The following is a 23,776-nucleotide window of genomic DNA, read 5'->3' as shown; positions in this document are numbered from 1 at the left end:
AAAACCCCAATGTTTTTCTATTTCTTTTTTTTTTTTTTTTTTGCAGCTTAATAGGTTTATTAAGAGAGCAGCAGTGAGGAAAAGTAACCCTGTTATAAAAAGATTCAAATGACAATATATACATACCTCTGCTTAGAGGCGGTTTTCGTGAGGCTGATGGATCCAGCTATGGGGATTTTCATCAGTTTTTGATGTTTTTATTTTTTTTATTTATGATTTATTTATGGAATTTTGGGTATTACAGATACATATTACACCTTATCCATGAAGTGAAATTAATACAAAGATTAATTGTGTGAAACAAGGTACTAACAATTAAACAGTTTACCCACAACTCTCACCCTCCGACCCCTACCCTCCTTTACAGAACAGCCTATGAAATGGGGTATAATGGGTTTTGATACAGGAAATCTCGATAGTGATAGTCCACGTCAATTTCTGACAATTTACGGGAGTTTTCGGCGAAGCCTGCAAATTGCCGTAAACTGCCGCTAACCTGAATTTCCACGACAATCTACAATGCCGCATATTGACGAAAATCCCACTTTTCATGCAGTGTTTACAGACTGATTTACACATTTGTAGAGCTTAGTACACATTTGCAAATCTTAACACACATTTGTGGATTTTTTACACATTTGAAAATCAATTACACACAATTTATTTAACACATTTGCTGATACTTGTACAGACAGACAAATCTCCTCACACATTTTCAAATCCCACTGCACACACACATCTATATACAGAGACACAATTCTCGATACACATTTACAAACAATTTTGCAACAATATTGCTCCAATAGTTGGAGGTATTTGTCTGACATGGTGTCACCTTTTTTTCTATTATACTTTTCTTTTTTTTGTGTGTGTATAGTGTTTAAAATAGTACAAAAAAGTGAAACATGTGAGTGGCTGTGTGTTAAAATACTGTATAAATATCTAATCTGAATGAGTCTTGTGAGCACCAATAGGCGATAGAAGTCAATGCAGGGTGTATTTATATAGATGTCTATGACCAACACCCTATCAATACAGGTTAGGGAATCTGGAGAAATGCTTCATGAGGCTTCATCTACTGATCATTAGTAATAGCAGTAATGAGGCCTATTCTGCCTTAAAAACATGTTAAAAAGAAGCCAATAAGACCACAAACCTGTCAAATATGTGCCAGAACAACTAGATGTTCTTCCTTGCTCTGTCACAAACATACCCTAACAACCCAATTTTGTTGGTGAAACACATTTGGTTAAAGGAAGTGGCTATGAACCCAAAAACAAAAGTGAAACTGTTTAGAGTCTATTTGAGGGAGCGACAGACCAAAGACTAACATTTTAAAAACTGACTACACAGTCTGCACCTTTTTGAGCTTCTCTTCATCATGGCAGGTAAGATACATGCCAGTTATTTTGCCTGTCGCAATACACATACGGCAACAGTAATTGTTTTTCACACGCACATTGATATTTTCCTTAATTTTCTGACATGCTGTGTATTGTCAGATTCTATTGTCTTTAACTTCTACCACCTTTAACTATCATAACATTTTATTAACATTCTGTGGGAGAAGATTATTTTTCTAAGTAGGCTTGTAAAGTATGTTTGTTAAAAACATTTTTCAAGTAGTTCGTACTATTTTTTTCAGGTCTTTCTATATATTTGTATAGACGGTACTCGTGGAGGCAGGATGAGGGGGGATGGCATCCCCCTTCTTAAAAACAATCTTAAAAATCATCCCCCTTCTTAGATAACCATTCCCCCATACCATCCCCTGGAACATTTGATCACTGAATGTGTATATTTCTATTATATAATATTGCCCTTCCAACATTTGGCGAGCTGTGTGTTGTTTCCTGCGGCTGGTTGGCTCATTACTTTAACCATTTCACATTCTGAAATCTACGGAGTGGCAGCCTAGTGGTTAGGGATGGTTAGGGTAAGTGGATGGGTTAAATGCAGAAAAGTTATTTCCCTCTGGGATTATTAGAGAATTTAAAATCAAAATTTAAAATAAAAAAGATATTCAACCTCAGAGGCGCAACCAGAGTAGCAGGTGACGCTGTTCTGAACAGCATCACAGCCGAGCGGCAAAGACAACGAGATTTGAGGGAATATGAAAATAAGGAGGGCAGGGACTCTTTCGCAGGATCCAAGTTGCCGAGATCTCCCTCCCTTGCTTAGTTTGAGAATAATGTGTTTAGAATGATGCAAGTTTCTCCACATGATCATGAGAGGTAAGTCTGGCCACAAGAGATGAAACCTGGAGGAGAGAATCGAAGCAGGTGCGGATTTAGGAAATTTGGAGCCCTAGGCAAAGACAGGCATGGCGCCCTCTGAATTGAGAAGACAACTCATAAAACAGTCCCTCTATAGAGATACAGAAATTTGATGTTAATGTCTGGCCAATGGTCATACATGAATTGAATGTTGATATCTAACTGCAAAGTCCCTCATGTGACTTGCAGAACGCCTGTCATCCGATTAATGGTAAATAGCTTCAGTTTGACGGACCTGTTAAATAGTTTTAACTCATTCATTGGCAGAATGTAATCTAACTTACTTTAAATTAGCCAATAGAAGCAATACTGATTTTCTGATAAACAGTCTATTTTATAAAAAAAATACTCTAAATGAATATTTGAAAGGTGAGTCAAGTTATTGGATTTTATATAGGCTTATTTAATTTTGAGGCTAATTCCAATGTATTAGAATTTGTAGCAGTTTTTTTCACATTTTGAAATAATTTCAGCTCTTTCAATTTAATTAATTGAATTTGAATAAAAAAATATTCATTTGCTGGGTCTTGTGAGTTTTTTTTTCCAAAGCTTAATAGATTAAAAGATTCTCCAAATTAAAATCAAAAGAAGTATATATATATATATATATATATATATATATATATATATATATATATATATATATATATATATATATATATATATATATATATATATACATGGTAGGAAACTTCTTTGATTTTATATATAAATATATATATATAATTTGAATGAGTGTTGTGAGCACCAATGGTAAATGGCATGTACTTATATAGCGCTTTTATTCAAGTTAGGAGACTTGACCAAAGCGCTTTACACTACATTCATTCACACACACACTCACACACTGATGGTGGCAAGCTACATTGTAGCCACAGCTGCCCTGGGGCTCACTGACAGAAGCGAGGCTGCCATACACTGGCGCCACCGGGCCCTCTGACCACCATCAGTAGACAATGCAGGTGAAGTGTCTTGCCCAAGGACACAACGACACTGAAAGTTGGAGTGGGGGCTTGAACCGTCAACCCTTGGATTTCAGGGCAAACTCCTACATCCAACGCCACTGTCGCCACAACAATAGGCGATAGAAGTCAATGCAGGGTGTATTTATATAGATGTCTATGACAAACACCCTATCAATACAGGTTAGGGAATCTGGAGAAATGCTTGATGAGGCTTCATCTGCTGATCATTAGTAATAGCAGTAATGAGACAAACTCTATCACAAACATCCCAGCCTAACAACCCAATGCTGTCGTGGAAACACATTTGGTTAAAGGACGTGGTTATTAACGCAGAAACAAAAGTGAAAATGTTTAGCGCCTATAAGTTGAGAGAGCAACAGACCGAGTACCAACATTTTAAAACTGTCTACACTAGGCTCTAGTTTCAGACTCCTCCCTATTATCAGCAGTAGGAACAGAGAGCATTTCTACTTTCCACTCAAATATGTTTTAAAATACATGGAGCCCACTTTTAAACCATAATAGATGATTTAAGAAATCTCTGCCTGTGACGGCTAAAACCCCCAACCCCTTTATTTATTTATAAATTATTTGTAGTTTTTTTTTTATTTCTATATTTGTTCATTTTTATTAGATATATTTGATTTATTTATTTTATATATGTGTCATGATTCTTGGCACTAGTGCTGGTTTAATTCATCATTCAATACGCCTGTGAGCTCCATCCCATTCCCAATCAGCCTCCATCAGATTCAACTGCTGACCTGACTATCTAACCAGCTCTCAGACCTTTTACTAGTGCCATATTTAAAAGTATAGCCCACTTTTAAATCATATTAGATGATTTCAGAAATATCTGCCTATGCCAGCTAAAACTCCCAACCCCTTTATTTATCTATAACTTATTTATTGTTTTATTTTAACATTTTTTAAGTCACATACATTTTATTTATTTATTCTCTATATGTATTATTTTTTGTATTTTATATTTACTTCATATCCGCTGTGTCTGATTTTACATTATATGAGGTCGTCCATTAGCCCCTTTATCCTGAGCTCCCCCTTTCAAGGGGCCTGGAGCTATTTTACACAATAATAAGCTTGTAGCTGATTAACTCTGACATTAAAACACATTTATCATATGTCCAGATCTTCATCTGAGATTCCTCCACCGGACTATCTACTAATCTACTAATATCCACCAACAACGGCTTCAACACCATGCCAAAAAGCACTCAGAATTTATGACCAAGTTTATGTGGGCCTGGTTTCAACAACATGCATAGCAGCACCAAAAAATTCACTTCTAATGAAAGCCAACACACTGAATATACCCAAGCCAAATTCATTAGCAAAACTCTGATCATTTTCAACTGACCACTAAAAAAAGTCCTCAAAAAGCACCTGAAAAACTGTATTTTCATAACAACTAAATTTTAAATTTCAAAAATAAATTCCAAACTTCAGCATTTGTGCCAAACTGTTACTAAATGGCACAATAAAGGTTTTCCTGGATTTTTATTCAATCTAATCATCATTAAGTTCTCAGTTACTTGCTCTGTGGGCACAAAACTGGATACAGATGTAACCAATATGTTACAGTTACAGTTCATTCTGTTTATTTCCTTTGTTAAAGGAAAATTTTAAAGTTTTGTCTGTAAACATGTTTTATTAGGCAAACCTTACGTTTTGACCGTTTAAATAAAAATTTCTCAGGCCCAGAATAACTTATAATGTTCAAATGTTCACATCCACACCCCCCTGCATGACCTTTATGTTGGTTGATAATATTAGCAGTTTAGGCCGTAGGCCTTTTTTGGAAATTAGCCCTGTTGTTTAAGAAAGAAAAAACGAAAGAAATTTAACTTCATTTATGTCATTATACATTGCTTTGTAACTAGTGAAACAGTTTCCAATAAATACTGTTAAAAGAAAAGGAGGGATTCAAGAATCTGCCAGACCCGTCGTACATTTCGCTATCCAGATATGATTGTATAGCTTGCCTCAAAGACCTGAATTCCCAAATTACCAAAACTTTAGAAATACTTAACCCTTTAAATAAAAGTCTTACATAAATAGATCACCACATCAATGGCATGTTAGTAAGCAAAAACAAATCCACAAAATGCAGACCTTAATTTTTTACATCATAAAAAATTCACATTATTTATTGTTTGTATATTGAAAAGATGTCAAACGTTTTTTTAAACTTAGATAAGTCCAAGTTTAATATAAATAATAAAATATTCTTCAAGGTTTACGGGTCTGATGTACCAATCACCAAACATTTATAGTCTCAAGATGATGTTAGATAACATCTTTTACAAACATCAAAAATGTATTTAATACATATCTTATAACTACTATGTTTATTTAAATGAATATAGCATCTCCTTAAATTAGCATCTGATTTAGAGCAAAAATACAATCATTCTACTTTTATAAGCTATAACTCGGCAACAAGGTGTTTTTATCCTGTATGAGTTTGTTTTACACTAGGTTGTCTTTCAGTTGGTCAAATAACAAATTGTTTCTTTAAGTTAATGCTGATCCATTTGCTTTCGTTAAATCATTGCTTTAAAATATAATTTCTTGCATCTTCATAATAATTCTCAGCTGACCTCCTGTAATTGTGATTGAGTGTTCACATTGAAACGTTCTAATAGAAGATTTATCAAACTGTAAATTGGTTTAATAGTTGTTATATCATAACTATCATCCAAATAAATAAAAATAACATGTTTATTTTTTTAGGATCAGATGAAATCAACATTTTCCTGCTGGGAAAAACTGGTATTGGGAAGAGCAGCCTGGGAAATACCATCCTGGGAGACAGTCTGTTTAAAGAAAAATCATCTCCTACATCTGAAACAGATATGGGCCAAGCAGAAAGAAAATACATCAATGGGGTACCTATCAAAGTGATCGACACTCCTGGCTTCGTTGGCAACACCATGGATGAAGAAAGGCTAAAGCGTGAGATAATACACAGTGTCAAACTGTGTGAAGGCAAGATTGATGCCATTCTTATTGTGCTGAGAGTGGATCGATACACAGACCAGGAGAAGGAAATCATCAAGCAAATAGAGCAGTGTTTCTCAGAGGAGGCTCTGAAACGCGCTGTGGTTGTGTTTACGCATGGAGACCAACTGGAAGATGGGATGACAATTGAGGATTTTGTTGAAAAGGATTCTGATCTGAAAAAGTTTGTAGAGAGGTGTGGTGGCAGATGCCACGTTCTTGATAGCAAATACTGGAAAGAAAAGCAGGAAGGTTACAGGAGCAACAAGTTTCAGGTGGAGCAGCTTCTCAACACAATAAAAACAATTAAAAACAGCCAGGGCTCCTACACCAATCAGCTTCTTGAGTTAGTGGGGGAAGAAGGAGGCAATGGGGGTAAGGGGCCGAATTCGATCATCTTAGCTGGAGTTACAGTGGGAGCATTACTGGGAGCAATTTTTGGTGCTTATATGGTTGTGCCTTGTGCAGTGGCTTTAGCAGCAAAAGCAGCTGTGGGTGGAGCAGTAATTGGAGGTGCAGTAGGGGGAGCTGTAGCTACAGTTGGGTATATTATTAAGATAGGAGGTATTTCACTGTATATAACCGAAAATAAAAAAAAATGTTGAGGGGTCCAATAAAAGAAACCTACAACTGCAAGATACAGAGTACAGGAGATATAATTTTAATGTTTTAGTCATTTGTCTTCATGGAGATCTATAGCTGTAGATAAAGAACAAAAGTTAAACCAAACAAAACTTGAGAAAAAAGCAGTAATATCAATGTGTAATTCTCATTTTATTATTTTTGAAGTGTTTGTGTATGAGTTTGATACAATGAGGCTCTTTGTTCATATTATTATTTAGCATTTGAAGAAGACTGGTTTTAGAACCATTTTGTTAAATTTAAATGTCTTATCTCTGATGGGATGTGGGATAAAAAAAATGATTTTGCTCAAACCATGAGTAACTAATTTTAAGACCTTCAGTTTAAGATAGAAAACTTTGTCTGAGTCAGAACAGGACTGAGCACGTGAGCTGTGGCTTCTATGATGTTCTTGTTCTTATCTTTGCAAAGACCAAATAAAGTACAAACTAAATGATCACTGATCTCTCTTTATTCAACTGATGTAGCATAGGTGAATAATATTTTCCTGCAAAAGATAATCAAAGTCTTAAATACACTTTCATAATAGAATACTATAACAATGGCATACTATTTATCAATGTACTTTTATATAGTTTTTCATATTCATCAAAATAAAATTGAAAATCCTTTTTAACTAGATTTTCTATGTTCATCTTGGCCGAACTGATTGTCTGATATGATGTTACACAACACATCATCAAATGGGACCCAAAGAGAAAAAATAGTTTCCTGTTGAACAGTCATAAATGCACTTTCAAAATAGATTACAGCAACTATTGCATACTTCTTCCACTACAGTTGCAGATCGTTTTTCATTTTCCCAGTTTTCATTTTCTTATGTTGGGCCATAAACCATGAGGAAGTTTTAGACATTGAAAACCAATGCCCATCTTTGATCACTGGAGAAGAGGAGGCAGCTTTGTTCATCGAACAGCTTTGACTAGTTTTTAGTCATTTTACCAGAAATATGTTTGACTTGGAGATTAAGTATTTTTATTTTATAAACTCTTATATTTTGAACAGAAGTTGTGGTGAATTTATTCCATATATGTGCAGAATTAGCAGTTTTATCATAATTTGAGCTTGATTCACTTTTTCTTTTTTTGTTCACAAACAATAGATTACAGTTTAAATAATGTCTGATTAAATAAGATATTTACCACCCATACTGGGATGGGAAATAAATGTATTTAAATTTCACGGACACCTATGAACCACAGACGGTAACAACTACTTTTTTTTTTCTTTTTTTTAACAATGTTTTAGTTTCTTTTGCTTCACAAAATGAAATTGAAATTGTGTTTTTATGTCAATACTAGCCTCACTGATTGTCTGATTTAGGGGTGTAAATAATAATCGTTTTGTATCGATGCATCGATCCAACAGCTGACTATCCGATGCATCGATACGTCTGCAAGGGTATCGATTCATGTTTTTGTTTCCTCCGGTCTATTTTTATCCATTAGCAGGTCAAACACACAAATACAAATACTGTTACTAGATTACATAAATGACGCACATCTTTTAAACTTAATTTGAAGTATTTTCATATTTTTAAAGATTTTTATTTGTCAAAGTTTAGCTTTTTTTCCTAAATAGCTTCTATGTTATGTGAACCAGTGAATCAAAATCTGTATTTATTTTTCTTCTAGCCTGGACATATGAAGCACATATGTCCAGGCTTCCATTTCCATTTTAAGCCTTTTCTTATTTTAGCCTTTAGTAGTAACCCTTTAATAGCAAAACTATTGTTCTTCCTCAGTACCTTTGGTTTATATGAACCACTGAATCTGTTTAAAGCTATTCTACTAGATGAGTCAGAGGAGACACCCTTCATGCATTTTTTTTTAAACCATGAAGACAAAAAAAAAATAACGCTAAAATTTGAATGAAAAAATCCTCAAAAATAAGAAAAGGCTTAAATGGAATAAAAATGTCTGTTGGCCACAAGATAATTTCTTTCTTTTTATTTCTCAACATTGTTTAGTTCAGAAGTTTGTCAACAAACCTTTAAAGAACCACCGTTGTTGAGAAAAGGGAGCAACATAGAGCGGCTGGCTGGTCTCTGAGCTCCGGATTGGATCGACTGTGAGACAGACGCCGCTAACTCTGCGGATCATTAAAGGGGTCATAGAATGATTCTATAGGGTATTTGGTGCTGGTCCTTAAGGTCTCTGAATAGGGTGTGTAACATTGGTTGGGCTGAAAATTACATATTTGCTGTTCTATGAGGTCTACTGCAAGCCTGGTTAAAAGCCCTAGAATGAAACGACAGGTTTTCCTCCTTTTATGGTATGCTTATGAATGTTTAGACGAGCTGTGCGCTGATTGGTTTGTTTACAATGAGCGAAGCTGCTGAGCAAAGACGCATCATAGCAACAAGCACTCACTCACTGAAACATCAATTTGTTGATAAGGTAGGGTGACTAGACATTCTCTTTTTCCCGGACATGTCCTACTTTTCACACCTAAAAAAATGACAGGGGGGAATTTCAAAATTGTCTGTGAATTTGGTCAACTACAGTGCAGCACGTTGTCGAAACACACCAGGCATTCGAACAGAGCCGTCAGCTCCGGGGCTGATCCGGGAACTCCGGTGGATGGGGGCAGGGAGCCAGCCAGTGATGGAGCGACCAAACCCGACCCGGTCACGGTAGCCTGGACACAGGCGGCCCCGTGCTTCCCCCCTCCTGCCTTACTGGCCCCCAGCCCCTCTGCTCTGGCTGAGGACAGTCGGCTCATGGCTCTCTGCTGAGGTCCGATACAGTCAGCAGCCCAGCAGTCGACACTTCATACCCCCCTCTCCCTTGGGCCAGTGAACCAATAGGCTGGTCTGTATGTCAAGTTCAAGGTGTGACAAAAGTACAGGCCAGAATCAAATAAGGCAACATCCCCAAGTTTGTGTAAACTCTGGGGTTCGTTTGGATTTGCCTCTTTTATGGTCTAAGTTTTGAAATGTGAGATTTGAAGAAAAAGGAGGTGTCGATGGCGTTTGAACTTCACTGTACGTCTATTTCACCCACGGAACTATTGTTATTCATCTATCAGAATGTAAACCATGTTTCAAAAACAATGACCCCTTTAATAAGCTGGCTTCAAACTAACATCCCTGCAGCCATTCATCACACATTTCTGAAGCAACCTTTGAGTTCTCAAAGTTTTTGTTTGCCGCACATCCCACACAGATCCAGATCCAGACACACAGATACAGATCCAGACACAGAGAGTTAGATCCAGACACACAGAGTTAGATCCAGACACACAGAGATAATACAGACACACAGAGTTAGATCCAGACACACAGAGTTAGATCCAGACACACAGAGTTAATACAGACACACAGAGTTAGATCCAGACACACAGAGTTAGATCCAGACACACAGAGTTAGATCCAGACACACAGAGTTAGATCCAGACACACAGAGATAATACAGACACATATAGTTAGATCCAGACACACAGAGATAATACAGACACACAGAGTTAGATCCAGACACACAGAGTTAGATCCAGACACACAGAGTTAATACAGACACACAGAGTTAGATCCAGACACACTGAGATAGATCCAGACACACAGAGTTAGATCCAGACACACAGAGTTAGATCCAGACACACTGAGTTAATACAGACACACAGAGTTAGATCCAGACACACTGAGATAATACAGACACACAGAGTTAATACAGACACACAGAGTTAGATCCAGACACACAGAGTTAGATCCAGACACACAGAGTTAGATCCAGACCCACAGAGTTAAATCCAGACACAGAGAGTTAATACAGACACACAGAGTTAGATCCAGACACACAGAGTTAGATCCAGACACACTGAGATAATAAAGACACACAGAGTTAGGTCCAGACACACAGAGTTAGATCCAGACCCACGGAGTTACAGACACACAGAGTTAGATCCAGACACACTGAGTTAGATCCAGACACACAGAGTTAGATCCAGACACACAGAGTTAGATCCAGACACACTGAGTTAATACAGACACACAGAGTTAGATCCAGACACACTGAGTTAGATACAAAGAGTTAGATCCAGACACACAGAGTTAATACAGACACACACATATGTATATATATATACACTATATTGCCAAAAGTATTTGCTCACCCATCCAAATTATTGGAATCAGGTGTTCCAATCACTTCCATGGCCACAGGTGTATAAATTCAAGCACCTAGGCATGCAGACTGTTTTTACAAACATTTGTGAAAGAATGGGTCGCTCTCAGGAGCTCAGTGAATTCCAGCGTGGAACTGTGATAGGATGCCACCTGTGCAACAAATCCAGTCGTGAAATTTCCTCGCTCCTAAATATTCCACAGTCAACTGTCAGCTGTATTATAAGAAAATGGAAGTGTTTGGGAACGACAGCAACTCAGCCACGAAGTGGTAGGCCACGTAAACTGACGGAGCGGGGTCAGCGGATGCTGACGCGCATAGTGCGAAGAGGTCGCCAACTTTCTGCAGAGTCAATCACTACAGACCTCCAAACTTCATGTGGCCTTCAGATTAGCTCAAGAACAGTGCGCAGAGAGCTTCATGGAATGGGTTTCCATGGTCGAGCAGCTGCATCCAAGCCATACATCACCAAGTGCAATGCAAAGCGTCGGATGCGGTGGTGTAAAGCACGCCGCCACTGGACTCTAGAGCAGTGGAGACGTGTTCTCTGGAGTGACGAATCGCGCTTCTCCATCTGGCAATCTGATGGACGGGTCTGGGTTTGGCGGTTGCCAGGAGAACGGTACTTGTCTGACTGCATTGTGCCAAGTGTAAAGTTTGGTGGAGGGGGGATTATGGTGTGGGGTTGTTTTTCAGGAGCTGGGCTTGGCCCCTTAGTTCCAGTGAAACGAACTCTGAATGCTTCAGCATACCAAGACATTTTGGACAATTCCATGCTCCCAACTTTGTGGGAACAGTTTGGAGCTGGCCCCTTCCTCTTCCAACATGACTGTGCACCAGTGCACAAAGCAAGGTCCATAAAGACATGGATGACAGAGTCTGGTGTGGATGAACTTGACTGGCCTGCACAGAGTCCTGACCTCAACCCGATAGAACACCTTTGGGATGAATTAGAGCGGAGACTGAGAGCCAGGCCTTCTCGTCCAACATCAGTGTGCGACCTCACAAATGCGCTTCTGGAAGAATGGTCAAAAATTCCCATAAACACACTCCTAAACCTTGTGGACAGCCTTCCCAGAAGAGTTGAAGCTGTTCTAGCTGCAAAGGGTGGACCGATGTCATATTGAACCCTATGGATTAGGAACGGGATGTCACTTAAGCTCATATGTGAGTCAAGGCAGGTGAGCAAATACTTTTGGCAATATAGTGTATATATGATATATATATATATATATATATATACAAAGGTATATATTTTTTTTAATTTAGGAATGTGGCAATAAGAATAATGATGCAAAAATTGTCTTGATGCCAAAAAACCAAAAAGAGCCCAACAGATTTTACTTACAAGTGGAGCAGTAGTGTTACGCTTGTTTAATGCATATAAATTGCTTAATTATATTTATGCAGGGAGTTTTACAGATTAAATGGACACTGCAATGTAAGTAGAATAGATGAAGAAAAACTGAAAAAAGGAGAAAAGATGAGAGAAAGAGGAGATAAAAGGGAGATATTAATAAAAGATCTTCAGTCTACTTCATCACCTGCAAAGAGATGTAAAAAGAACAGCACAACCAACAGACATGGTACAAGACACATACAGTAAAGTAACACCTAGATCAGGGGTGCCCAACCTTTTTTAAACCAAGATCTACTTTTGAAGTTGATGGCATGCCGAGATCTACCAAGCCAAACACAAGGAATGGGCAGTATTTGTTTTTTATTTGCACAGGTGGAGTCCAACAAACAAGGAAATAATCAATTGTGTCAAAACAGAACTTAACTATCTCATAAGAACTTCACACCATATCACTCACTCACTCACTCACTCACTCACTCACTCACTCACTCACTCACTCACTCACTCACTCACTCACTCACTCACTCACTCACTCACTCACTCACTCACTCACTCACTCACTCACTCACAGACATGCAGTCAAGATCTCCAGACAAATGCTGTGCAGTCAAAAAATCTAAATAAACCAATTCATACACACACAGTCCAGTAGAGATAAAAAAAAACAAAAAAACATTAAATTGAAACATTGAATTGTAAATATACAGTCATATATTCAAATCACTGTTTACATATATGTTTTTATATATATATATATATATATCTTTTTTTTTTTTTACTTTTCAAGGCTGCACTTTAATTCATAATTAAAATACTGCCGCACAGCTGTTGTTGGTGAATGATGCAGTGGTAGCTCCAAAAATCCGGGAAAGTTTCAGACAGCTTGAACAGAGCAACGAATCCAGCAGGGTGCCCAACCATAGATGGAGCCCCATCAGTTGTGATAGATGTAATTATCTCATTATCTCTTCAGATTCCTCTTCACACTTCAGAGTCCCTGGTAACAACCTAGCAACAGTGGCAAACTATGCCCAACAATCAACATGCATTAAAAAAGGTTGCCTGCATACTTTTTATGTTTCATTTTATTATTATGAAAATACACATTGGCCTCTCGTGATCAATGATTTGATTAGTGTTTTTAAAACTTTTTTTTAAGTCATAGCCATAAATAGGTCTACATTTTAAAACTTCTCGCGATCGACTGAAACTCCGCCCACGATCGACTGGTAGACCGCGATCGACTGGTTGGGCACCCCTGACCTAGATACTATCACTGAAGTAAAAGTAGTATTATTTAATCTGACATGTACTAAGTGTTACCTGAAGATAAGAATATGGGCTTTCTGTATGGAAGTGAATCTCTAAGTACCTGAAACCAAGCACCTGGGGTCCCCAAAGGGACCCCAACAGCAAAGGCGCCAAGGAAGGAGGAGAGACAGCTCCTAGGAAATCCCCCAGCCACCGCAATGCCGGAGCCCCCAGGAGCTGCAGGGTAGATATCACTAAGGTGACACTATCTAACAGATGTGGGAAAAAGATGATTTTCAAGTTTGAGAGGAGGTTTTTAAGGACCGAAATGCAGAGATCAGGAGGCAAAGGGGAATTTTGTAGATTTAATGAGTCAACTCAGGCAAAATCCTTAATCCAAAGAACCAAAAGATCAGAAAACGTCAGGGAAAACTCACATGAGGACCCAGAGATGAGGAAGCAACTAAACAACAACAAACCCTGCTGAGTGACTGCAAAGGTGGTGTATACTGTATATGAGGGACCAGAACAAAGGATGGGCTAATGAGCTGAATATGGAGCAGGTGTTAGTGGAACTAAGTAGAAGGAAGCCAAGGGGAAAGTAGGCAAGCACAAGGAAGAAACAGAGAGTAACTGTCTCATAACTCTGGCTATTAATGTTGAACCAGCGTTCCAGGCAACGGGTTGTCAGAGAGCTGGTTGGATCAGTCCAAACAGTTTGGGGTTACTCTCTGGTAGTCACCTAGTTATCACTCAAAGCTGTGCATCCTATGAAACGGCTGCATGTGGCTGTGGAGCCGCGGGTTGCTGACCACATTCCTAACATGTTGTAGAGTGAACTGAATTGAAGATGACATTAAAAATATCAAAAACTTAAAAAAAATCCTAAATCACAATAGCTGAAGAAATATTACAGTACTAGAATCTGAACTCATTTAAGTATTAATAAAATTGGCAGTATAAAAATCTACTCAAGTAAAATCCATTTTAACACCTAATTCATTCTTTAACAATATGGTTTTGGAGTTTTGAACTTAAGTTTGAGAGCAAAACCACACTCCTTCAATTCCCTAGTTGCCTGTTTATACCCCGCTTAAACCTTCTCAGTATGTCATGACTTGTCAATAAGCTTCAATTAATTTTTGCTCTTTGGCCTAAAATCCAGCTTCTAAGCTTCAACTTCCATGGATCCTTATAAGGCTCAACAGCTCAACCCCTCTGCCTCCGATGATGGTCTTTTCAACATGTCATACATTGTCAAAGACTCTCTGCTTGCTGTGAGGAGACAAGTCTCTACTCATAAGTGCCTCCGCCATTATTTTCAACTTGCAAGTTCTACACAGCAGTCCACCAACTCAACATCCACCAGAGATTCAATGAACCACCAGAAGACCCCCACTCTCCTGAGCCCCATCGCAACTCCAAAGTTACCAATCCGGACAACAGTAAATGATCCTTGCCGCAACCTTCTACTCCTAGCATGTCTACACACGATGTGTACAAGTCTTGGACCATTGCCCGTCTCCAATGCTCCCTCAGAGAATGAGGGATCCCTTTCAGTCACTCGGATCGCAAGCTAACACTTTTCCAGTTGTTTTCTTCCTCCTCACCTCAACAAATATCAGCATCACCATCATCTCTAACACTTCTACTCAGCTCTTGCCCACTCGCTCAACGCTGCTTGCAACATCAAATGCAACAACAACCTCCAAGTCGGTGGCTCCTTCAGCTCCCCCTTTTGCAAACTCTCCAGGCTCTCAAACTACCAGTATTCTTCCAACCCCAATCCACTCTTCTGCATGTCCTCCTGCCTCTCAGCCTTATCCAGTCTATCCTCCAATTCACACTTCATCAAATCCAGTTCAGCCTCTCCTTACAGATAATTACCCCTGCAATTTTCCATCCAACACCCTTCCAGATTCCTCTTACATTTGCCATAATCTCAAATCAGCACTCACCGATTCCAACTCAGTCAGTGTCTTGTTACAGTACAGTACATACAATAGGCAATGATCGACCATCAAACTTATCATTCTGGCAGCCCAGCGCGTAGGGCTCACAAAGCAGATATTTTTATTGTTTATGTTATTGAACTTTATTGATCTCACAGTGGAAAAAATTACCTCTGTATTTAACCCATTCCGGTTGGGGAGCAGTAGTCAGTGGGTCTTGCTCAGGGACCCAGAGTGGAGGCTGTGGGGAACGAACCATGTACTTGCAACCTTTTCAGAACACAAGCGCACTGCTATTACCACAAAGCCACCACGTGATATTGCTTACTAGCAATATCACATCAACAAAATGCTGACCTTAATTTTTTACATTATAAAAAAAATCACATTATTTATCTTATCTGAATTGAAAAGATGACAAACTTTTTTTTCAATTTAAATTAATCAGATTTTAATATAATACAATATTTTGCAATGTGTCATGAGGCCTGATCAACCAATCATTAAATGTTTATAGTCTGAAGTTGATGTTAGATAACATCTTTTGCAATGTATGTTATAGCCTTATAACTGAGGTTATTTAAAGTAATATAGCATCCCCCTTAAATAAGCTTCTGTTTCAGAGTGAAAATAACTACATTCTGTAGCCATAACTCAGTAGTAAGGAGCTTTTATCATGTATGAGTTTGTTTTTCACTAGCCTGTCAATCAGTTGGTTAAATAGCAAATTGTTACTTTAAGGTAATGCTGATCCATTTGCTGTTGATAAACTATTAAATTAAAATATTATTTTTGTGTATCTTTTTAATAATTCCCACTTGACCTAAACGTGATGTAGTGCTCACATCGAAATGTTGTAATAGAATATTTATAAACCTGTAAATTGGTTTAATAATTGTTATATCATTGCTATCATTTAAGTAATCAAAAATAACATGTTTTTTTTTTAAGGACCAAAAGAAATCTGTATTTTCCTGCTGGGAATAACTGGTATTGGGAAGAGCAGCCTGGGAAATACCATCCTAGGAGACAGCGAGTTTAAGGGAAAAACATCTCCTACATCTGAAACAGATTTGGGCCAAGCAGAAACAAAATACATCAATGGGGTACCTATCAAAGTGATCGACACTCCTGGCTTCTTTGGCAACACCATGGATGAAGAAACACTAAAGCGTGAGATAATACACAGTGTCAAACTGTGTGGAGGCAAGATTGATGCCTTTCTTATCGTGCTGAGAGTGGATCGATACGCAGCCCAGGACAGGGAAGTCATCAAGCAAATAGAGCAGTGTTTCTCAGAGGAGGCTCTGAAACATGCTGTGGTTGTGTTTACGCATGGAGACCAACTGAAAGATGGAGAGACAATTGAGGATTTTGTTAAAAAGGATTCTGATCTGAAAAAGCTAGTAGAGAGGTGTGGCGGCAGATGCCAAGTTGTTGATAACAAATACTGGAAAAACCAGCAGAAAGGTTACAGGAGTAACAAGTCTCAGGTGGAGCAGCTTCTCAACACAATAAAAACAATGAAAAACAGCCAGGGCTCCTACATCAATCAGCTTCTTGAGTTATTGGGGGAAGAAAAAAAAGGGGGGGGCTTGGGGCACCTTTTGATTACCTCAGCGAGAGCCACAGTGAGAGCACTTTTCAGTGCTTTTGCGCATATACCTAACCCTGCAGATTGGCTTTAGTAGCTAAAGGAGCAGTGGTTGGAACAGCAGTAGGAGGTGTAGTGGTGGTAGTGGTGGTTGGGGTGGGGGTGGGGGTTTTGGGCGGGGGGTTGCAAACTAGCACCAAAGTGCAGATCCAAAGGAAGCTGTGCTGGAATAATTTATCAAGACAGGCGGTAAAGATTAAGACTTCAATTGGAAAAACCGAAAATGGAAAAAATAACATTTAAGGTCCAATAAAAGAATAATCGAGAAACTTACAACTGCAACATACAATTTACCGTAAACACATACTTTTTATGTTTGTCTTCATGGAGAACTAAAACTGAGGATGAATAATAAAATATAAACCAAACAAAACTATAGAATACTAAAGTAAAATCAATGTGTAATTCTCATTTTATTCTTTTTGAAATGTAAGAATTTGTGCATGAGTTTGATAACATGAAGCTTTTTGTCCATATTATTAATTAGCAGTGGAGAAGAGTGGTTTTACAACCATGATAATTTAATCTTAAATGTCTCATCTCTGATGTAATGTGGGCCAAAAAAGTTAATTACAACCATTTAACATATTTCTGTTTGATCAAGCGGTGTGAAGCTAATTTTAAGACATTCACAGTTTTTTGCATAAGTTTTAGATAGTTAGAATGCTTTCTCTGTTACGACTGTTACGATTTTCTTGTTCTTGTCTTTGCAAAGACCAAATAAACTGCAGACTAAATGATTACCAATGACCTCCCTTTTTTCAACTGATGTAGCATAGATGAATAATGTTTTCCTACAACAGGTAACCAAAGTCTAAAATACACTTTTATAATAGATATCAGTAACATTGGCATACTATGCTTCACCGTAATTCTACATGGTTTTTTATTTTCATCTTGCAGTACATACATTAAGTCAATTACCTCAAAAGCTATCTAACTGTATGTACCAGTGACTGTTTACCACATTGACAAACTTCAACTCCATTTTTTTCTTTGCAATGTTTTAGTTTATTTTATTTCTCAAAACAAAAATTTTAATTATTTTTAACTTTATTTCTTACTGAGGTGGGATGGTGTTTAATCCTCTCCACTTAGCCTAACTGATTATTTAATATCATTGTTAAACAAATTTGTATTCACACCTTTAAGCTTTCTCTCCCCGATTCTTTCCTGAGAACACAGTAGTTAAAGGTTGTTGGGGTTCGAGTTTGTGGGGGTTGTCTAGTTCTTTTTCAGTTCCTCCATGCATCCACCAGATGGTGCCATTTTTCTCTGCTAGTCTGGAGGGCTTTGTGTTCTTCTCAACCTCTCACACCTGCAGCCTATTTGGTCATCACTACCTGTGCAGTATTTAAGCAGTAGACTGTCTTCACAAGCCTCCACAAACGGGAACTCTGGAACCTCCCCAAACAACCACAGTGAGTCCAAGCCAACCCTTGAATTCAGACATCACAGCCAGTTTTCCCACAGACTTTGAACTCATCACTCTGATCTCCTCCTAGAGCTTCCGTTTCTTGTTCACCAGACTGCTGGATTTCCCCCAAGCTGAGAAAACCCAGTTTAGTCTCTCTGAGAACCTCCTTTGTTTGTCTTTCTGAGTGCCACATCTTCAATAAACTGTTTAACTTTTTCCGTGCCTCTGAGTGGCGTTCTGCATGTGGGCTATACTTAGAAACCCTTCATAACAAAGGTATGGTGAAGAATTTTAGCAAATTTTTGAAAAGACCCGCACCCTCCACTTTAAAAAAACAAAAATGCACATGCAAAACCCTGTAGCCACTTCTGAAAGGGAACGGCTATTAAAGGTGCACGAAGGCATACACAAGCCCATTTCTCCTCGTACATGCTTTGTTTAAAAGTTGCTGTCTGTGTCGCTCATACAAGCTTACTGTCCAAAAGAAGATTTGCAATTTTCTCACTGTCAGACTCACCACTGCTAAGTTAAAATTGGGACAGCACATAGAACGTCTTATGTAAACATATCACCAGAATGATTGACAATTAGGAGAACCACTTTTTTTGACAATCCACCCACAAAAAAATAACACCCTCCATTACTTAGACTTAGTCAACGTTTATTGTCATTTTGTATACATACAAAACAAAATTTCGTTTTGTATTGCACAGCTCTCATGACATTTCTATTTCTTAACCTCTTAACACCCATCTCATTTTGGGTATTCCTCGCCTATTTGCATACCCAAATGGAAAAGCAAATAACTTAGGAAATGTAAACCCAAATTACATTTGCAATACTATATTTGAAAGCTAGCACCATCTTATTTCCTAATATATAATTTAAAATTGGGTGACTAGAACACAGACCAACCTGCATCAGTTCAAAGTAGTTTTTTATTATTCTCGGAAATGATAGGTCTTTTTTGAAAAGCAGTAATGAAGACATTCTTGAGGAAAAAGAAGGTTTTATTGTATTACATTTCTTCTGCATCATGCCAACCACAAATGCAGAAAATTACAGACCTCTAGCTATAATAGTTCCAGAGCTGTGGGGCTTTGAACTTTTGGTGTCAGCTTGAAGCTGCGCACAATTGCTCCACCTGCTGGTTTAAATTTTACCGGTGGAAGTTTATGCATTCTGAGTTATTACCCCCACTTAAGGTTTTAAGAGGTTAAAGTGCAGCAGTAATCAAATGTATACATTGTGGGAGAAAAAAACAACTAAACATGGTGCAAAAAAAACGCATTGATATGATCAGTTAATGCAGAGTCTGTGACATAATTTAGAGTTTTTTCAACATTCAGCTGTCTAATGGCGGTGGGGAAGAAGCTGTTTTGGAATCTGTTGGACCTGCAGAAATCATTACACCTTTAAGAAATCACTCGGAGCAGACACTTTAGATAACACTTCATAATATCTACGTTTTTAAAATAAGCATGGGACATGATTAACAGAATTTAAGAAAAATTGTAATCTTACTCAGACCAGAGAAATTGCTCAGGCTTACAGAGCAGCACTTACCAACCAGGCTACCTGTTTCTTAAAGTTGAACCTGAATCACATTTAAAGAACAAGCAACATTATCCGGGTGGAACCCATATGAAGTACAACACGTGATAAAGGTTCAGGATAGGGCCACAATTTCAGAAATCGGCCAAGAAGATGTAATGATGCAATTCTCACTTTCCACTGTACTGACAAAGTGAGCATACCGAGGCGCAACAGACCAATCCAGGAACCCACTAAAACTAGTCCTCCTCCTACTGTGGTCTGTTGCCAAAATTTCTCTTAAATGACAAATTGTTTATCTTTGAGACATGTAGTCATCGCTAAGCACAGTACTAGTCATTTAAAAAAAAATGTCACTAGTTGCAGGTTAAGCTTATGTCGGAAATGTCTGTGAAACATTCATACAAATGTATTATTATATAATAACTGATCTATTTCCAAGCACCACTCAATTCTTCCTTCATCATGAAGATGTGCACAGTACTCCGCTGTCGTTTTGGCATATCTGCATTGAAATGCCATTTAGAGAGATTTTTCAAACTCTCCTTAAAGACAAGTAAAAACAAAACATGACAAGCACGGGACGGATTGTAAAGCGCAAGAAATTTGAAAAGAGAATGTAACTACATCATTGTCCGTCTACATAGAGCAATAAACCCATTCATTAGCCGAACATACTTCAAAGCATGAGAGGCTAGTAGCAACAGTCGCATCAGGCAAAAATAGACCCAAATCAGCATGCCACAGCGGGCAAAATTAAAAACCAAATGTCCTTACCTTAACTTAAAATGGTGTGTTGATCTCAGGGCTTCTCGCAATTGTCCCACTTAAATCCACAGTTTAACAAAAGCAACGCAGCTAGCAAGCTGGATATATGGAATGCAAATATTGTTTTATTTTTTCTTCCCATTTCTTCAGTTCTTTCCGTTCTTCCAGATGCTCTTCTTTCCTTTTTCTATTCTGGAATCCGCTTAAGTACTTCTTTTCGGTATCTATCATTGCTAACACATTGTACGTAACGGTTATGGTTTAATCTACGCTCTGGTTTTAGTCTAACATGATATGATGTCTTGCACGCTGCACGCACGTTACATACGCAATATGTTCAGTCAGTTCATCATAACCTATAATTACAAGTCATAATTTAATAAAAAAAATACTCAAATACATTGTTCTTTTAAGGTCTTTATTGTAGTTTGAAACATATTATACGAGTGTATTTTTTACCAACCGTTTAATGAACTATACACAGTTATTAACATACTAATTAACAACTGCTTTGCTATCGGTGTCGTGTTTAAACAGCTCACCATCATGTTGAAATCTGGCATACTGAAATGCGGTCAGTCACTTCAGTATCACGTGGGTTTCAAAGGAATTTTTTGCACCATTATATGTGCAAAGAGACGTCCTAGACCTGTTTGTTACACGTCTCAACTGGGTTGAAACAATTGCAACAAATTATATTTCGTTGACCTCTTCACTTCTCTTCCTCTCAGAGTGCAAAGCCTGTCAAAGAGCTGTCAGCGTCATCAGACAAAGTCCGCGGCTGGGACTTCCTTCGTCTATGATGCCCCGGGGAGGATCCTGTGTGCTGGTGATGAAAGGGGAAGCATCTTTTCTTCCCTCTTTGACATGGCAACAGGGAAGTTGACCAAAGCCAAGTGGCTGGTGGTGAGTGAAGGCAGCTCCATCTGCAGCATATCTGCTCGTTCCTGGATCAGCCGTGAAGCCAGAGAACGCTCCCTGCTGGTCAACGCCTGTGTCAATAAGCTGCTGCTCTACAGGGTTGTGGACAATGAAGGAACACTACAGCTGAAGAGAAGCTTTTCCATCCAGCACGGATCTCAGCACGTTCATAGCATTTTTTGCCCCCTCATGTCTTTCAGACAAGGGGCCTATGTGGTGACCGGCAGCGAAGATGCTACTGTCTACTTCGATGTCGGACGGAACACCAAGGCCATTGTCAACAAGCTGCAGGGTCACGGTGGACCGGTTCTGGATGTGAGTTTCAACTGCGATGAAAGTCTGCTGTCTTCTGTCGACTCTACCGGCATGGTTATCATCTGGAGGAGAAAGCAGAAATAATTCCATCCACTACATGTAAAAAATAAAATAAAAATCTTCCTGCTCTTTAACCATCCAGTTCCAATGTGTAGGTTTTTCACTGGAAAAACAAACAAAAGTGCAATCAAGTAAAACATTTTCCTGTGTTGGTGATGAGGATGTTGTAGAAATTCGTTGGGAGTGTTGAAGAAAAATTATTATTTTTAGTCTTTAATACAGTTAATCTTATGGCATGTGTAAACACTCTCACTTGAACATATTTCTTAATTTTGAACAAGGTTGTGTTAATGATTTAAAACTAGGCTATTGAGGGGTAAGTATTTAGAGCACCAGGCCATAAAATGAGTATCTCCTGAAGGCGAACATCATTTAAGCCTGCAGGAGAGATTTCTGCTTGGTTTACAGAAGGTCAAAAGTCTTCCAGAATAAACAACCAGGGATGTTGTGAAACTGAATCAGGAAGAGGCCCGCATTCCACAAGCTGTCTGTGAAAGCTTATCTTGTGTTTTATGACTTTAAGAATTCTAGATGCCAGGACAAGCTTTCCGCTTTTTCTTGTTAAAACAAAGAAGCAAATGACCCCAGATTGTTTGCAGTAAATTAGGTGAAGCTCTAGGCAGTGTCAGAGATGGCTTCTGGTTGGAGGACCAAGGGCCAGCCTTATTTGAATAAATTAAATACAAGAGGATAAAGCTTTCTACATAGAAGTAAAAAATCAGATTTGCAACATTCTTGCAACTCTCCAAAGATGTCTTTGTACGTCTTTGCTTTATTTTCTTCTCTCCATTTATGTCAGGTAAATTGAATGTATGTCTCCGTTGTTCTGCAGTTTCTGGTGTAAGTTTGTGCATTGTCTTATTTTTAGGTTTATGCATTGTCTTATTTTGGATTAAACTCTGTAATTCTGTGACGTCAACACGCAATGCTGGTTTTATTACCACACGCAGCTCGCCGAGTGGACCTGGGAAAGGAAGAATGAAAAGCCAACCTTTTTCCAAAGTTAACTATGTTAGAATATTTTCTTCCTTAACAGGAGGGAAGGTGGGCAGTGTGTGCATGTCAGCCCTCCCACAGCTGCAACTGGGGGACGGCTTTACTACCATCCATGCGTCATGGCTCACCTCCAGCTCGCCTGGCTGTGGTTGAACTCGTGAACGGGGCGCCATGTAATCTTCCTGAAAAAAAGTGATGGTTAGAATTTCCCACTTTATGGTGTATCACATTTACAATTGCGTAGGGGGCCCACCAGGTGTCAGTGATAGGGCCCCTAAAAGATTGTGGTCCCGTCAGCAACTGGTGTTACGCCATTGACTCCAGTATAGCACCCTGCCACATCTTCACATCACATTACATCATAAGTTTTTATAAATGTTTGGATCCCTGGCCTAAGCCATATCAAACTATTACTGTTTGTTTGTTTGTTTTGGATCCCCGTGAGCTTCGGCATAATTTATTACCTCACATTACAAACTATATAATACATGCTTTACAATTAA

General features: G+C 38.4%; 1 protein-coding gene across 2 annotated transcripts; it reads left to right on the top strand.

Annotated features, from left to right (window-relative positions):
* Positions 1-1,314: 1,314 nt before the first annotated feature.
* Positions 1,315-17,307, top strand: LOC119794518 (immune-associated nucleotide-binding protein 13-like). Of its 2 annotated transcripts, none has more exons than XM_038302135.1 (2): positions 1,315-1,388; positions 5,996-7,343. In XM_038302135.1, exons 1-2 carry the CDS (start codon positions 1,382-1,384, stop codon positions 6,865-6,867), a joined length of 879 nt encoding a protein of 292 aa, XP_038158063.1. In that variant the 5' UTR covers positions 1,315-1,381; the 3' UTR covers positions 6,868-7,343. The 2 variants fall into 2 exon arrangements, with proteins under 2 accessions (XP_038158063.1, XP_038158064.1); XM_038302136.1 differs by lacking the exon at positions 5,996-7,343 and adding an exon at positions 16,540-17,307 and having other exon boundaries at positions 1,320-1,388.
* Positions 17,308-23,776: the final 6,469 nt, after the last annotated feature.

Source organism: Cyprinodon tularosa, unplaced genomic scaffold, assembly GCF_016077235.1.
Source record: "Cyprinodon tularosa strain WSP-4 unplaced genomic scaffold, ASM1607723v1 ctg482, whole genome shotgun sequence".
Taxonomy (NCBI): domain Eukaryota; kingdom Metazoa; phylum Chordata; class Actinopteri; order Cyprinodontiformes; family Cyprinodontidae; genus Cyprinodon; species Cyprinodon tularosa.
Note: the sequence above shows the minus strand (reverse complement) of the source record. Positions and strands in the feature narration are given on the sequence as shown.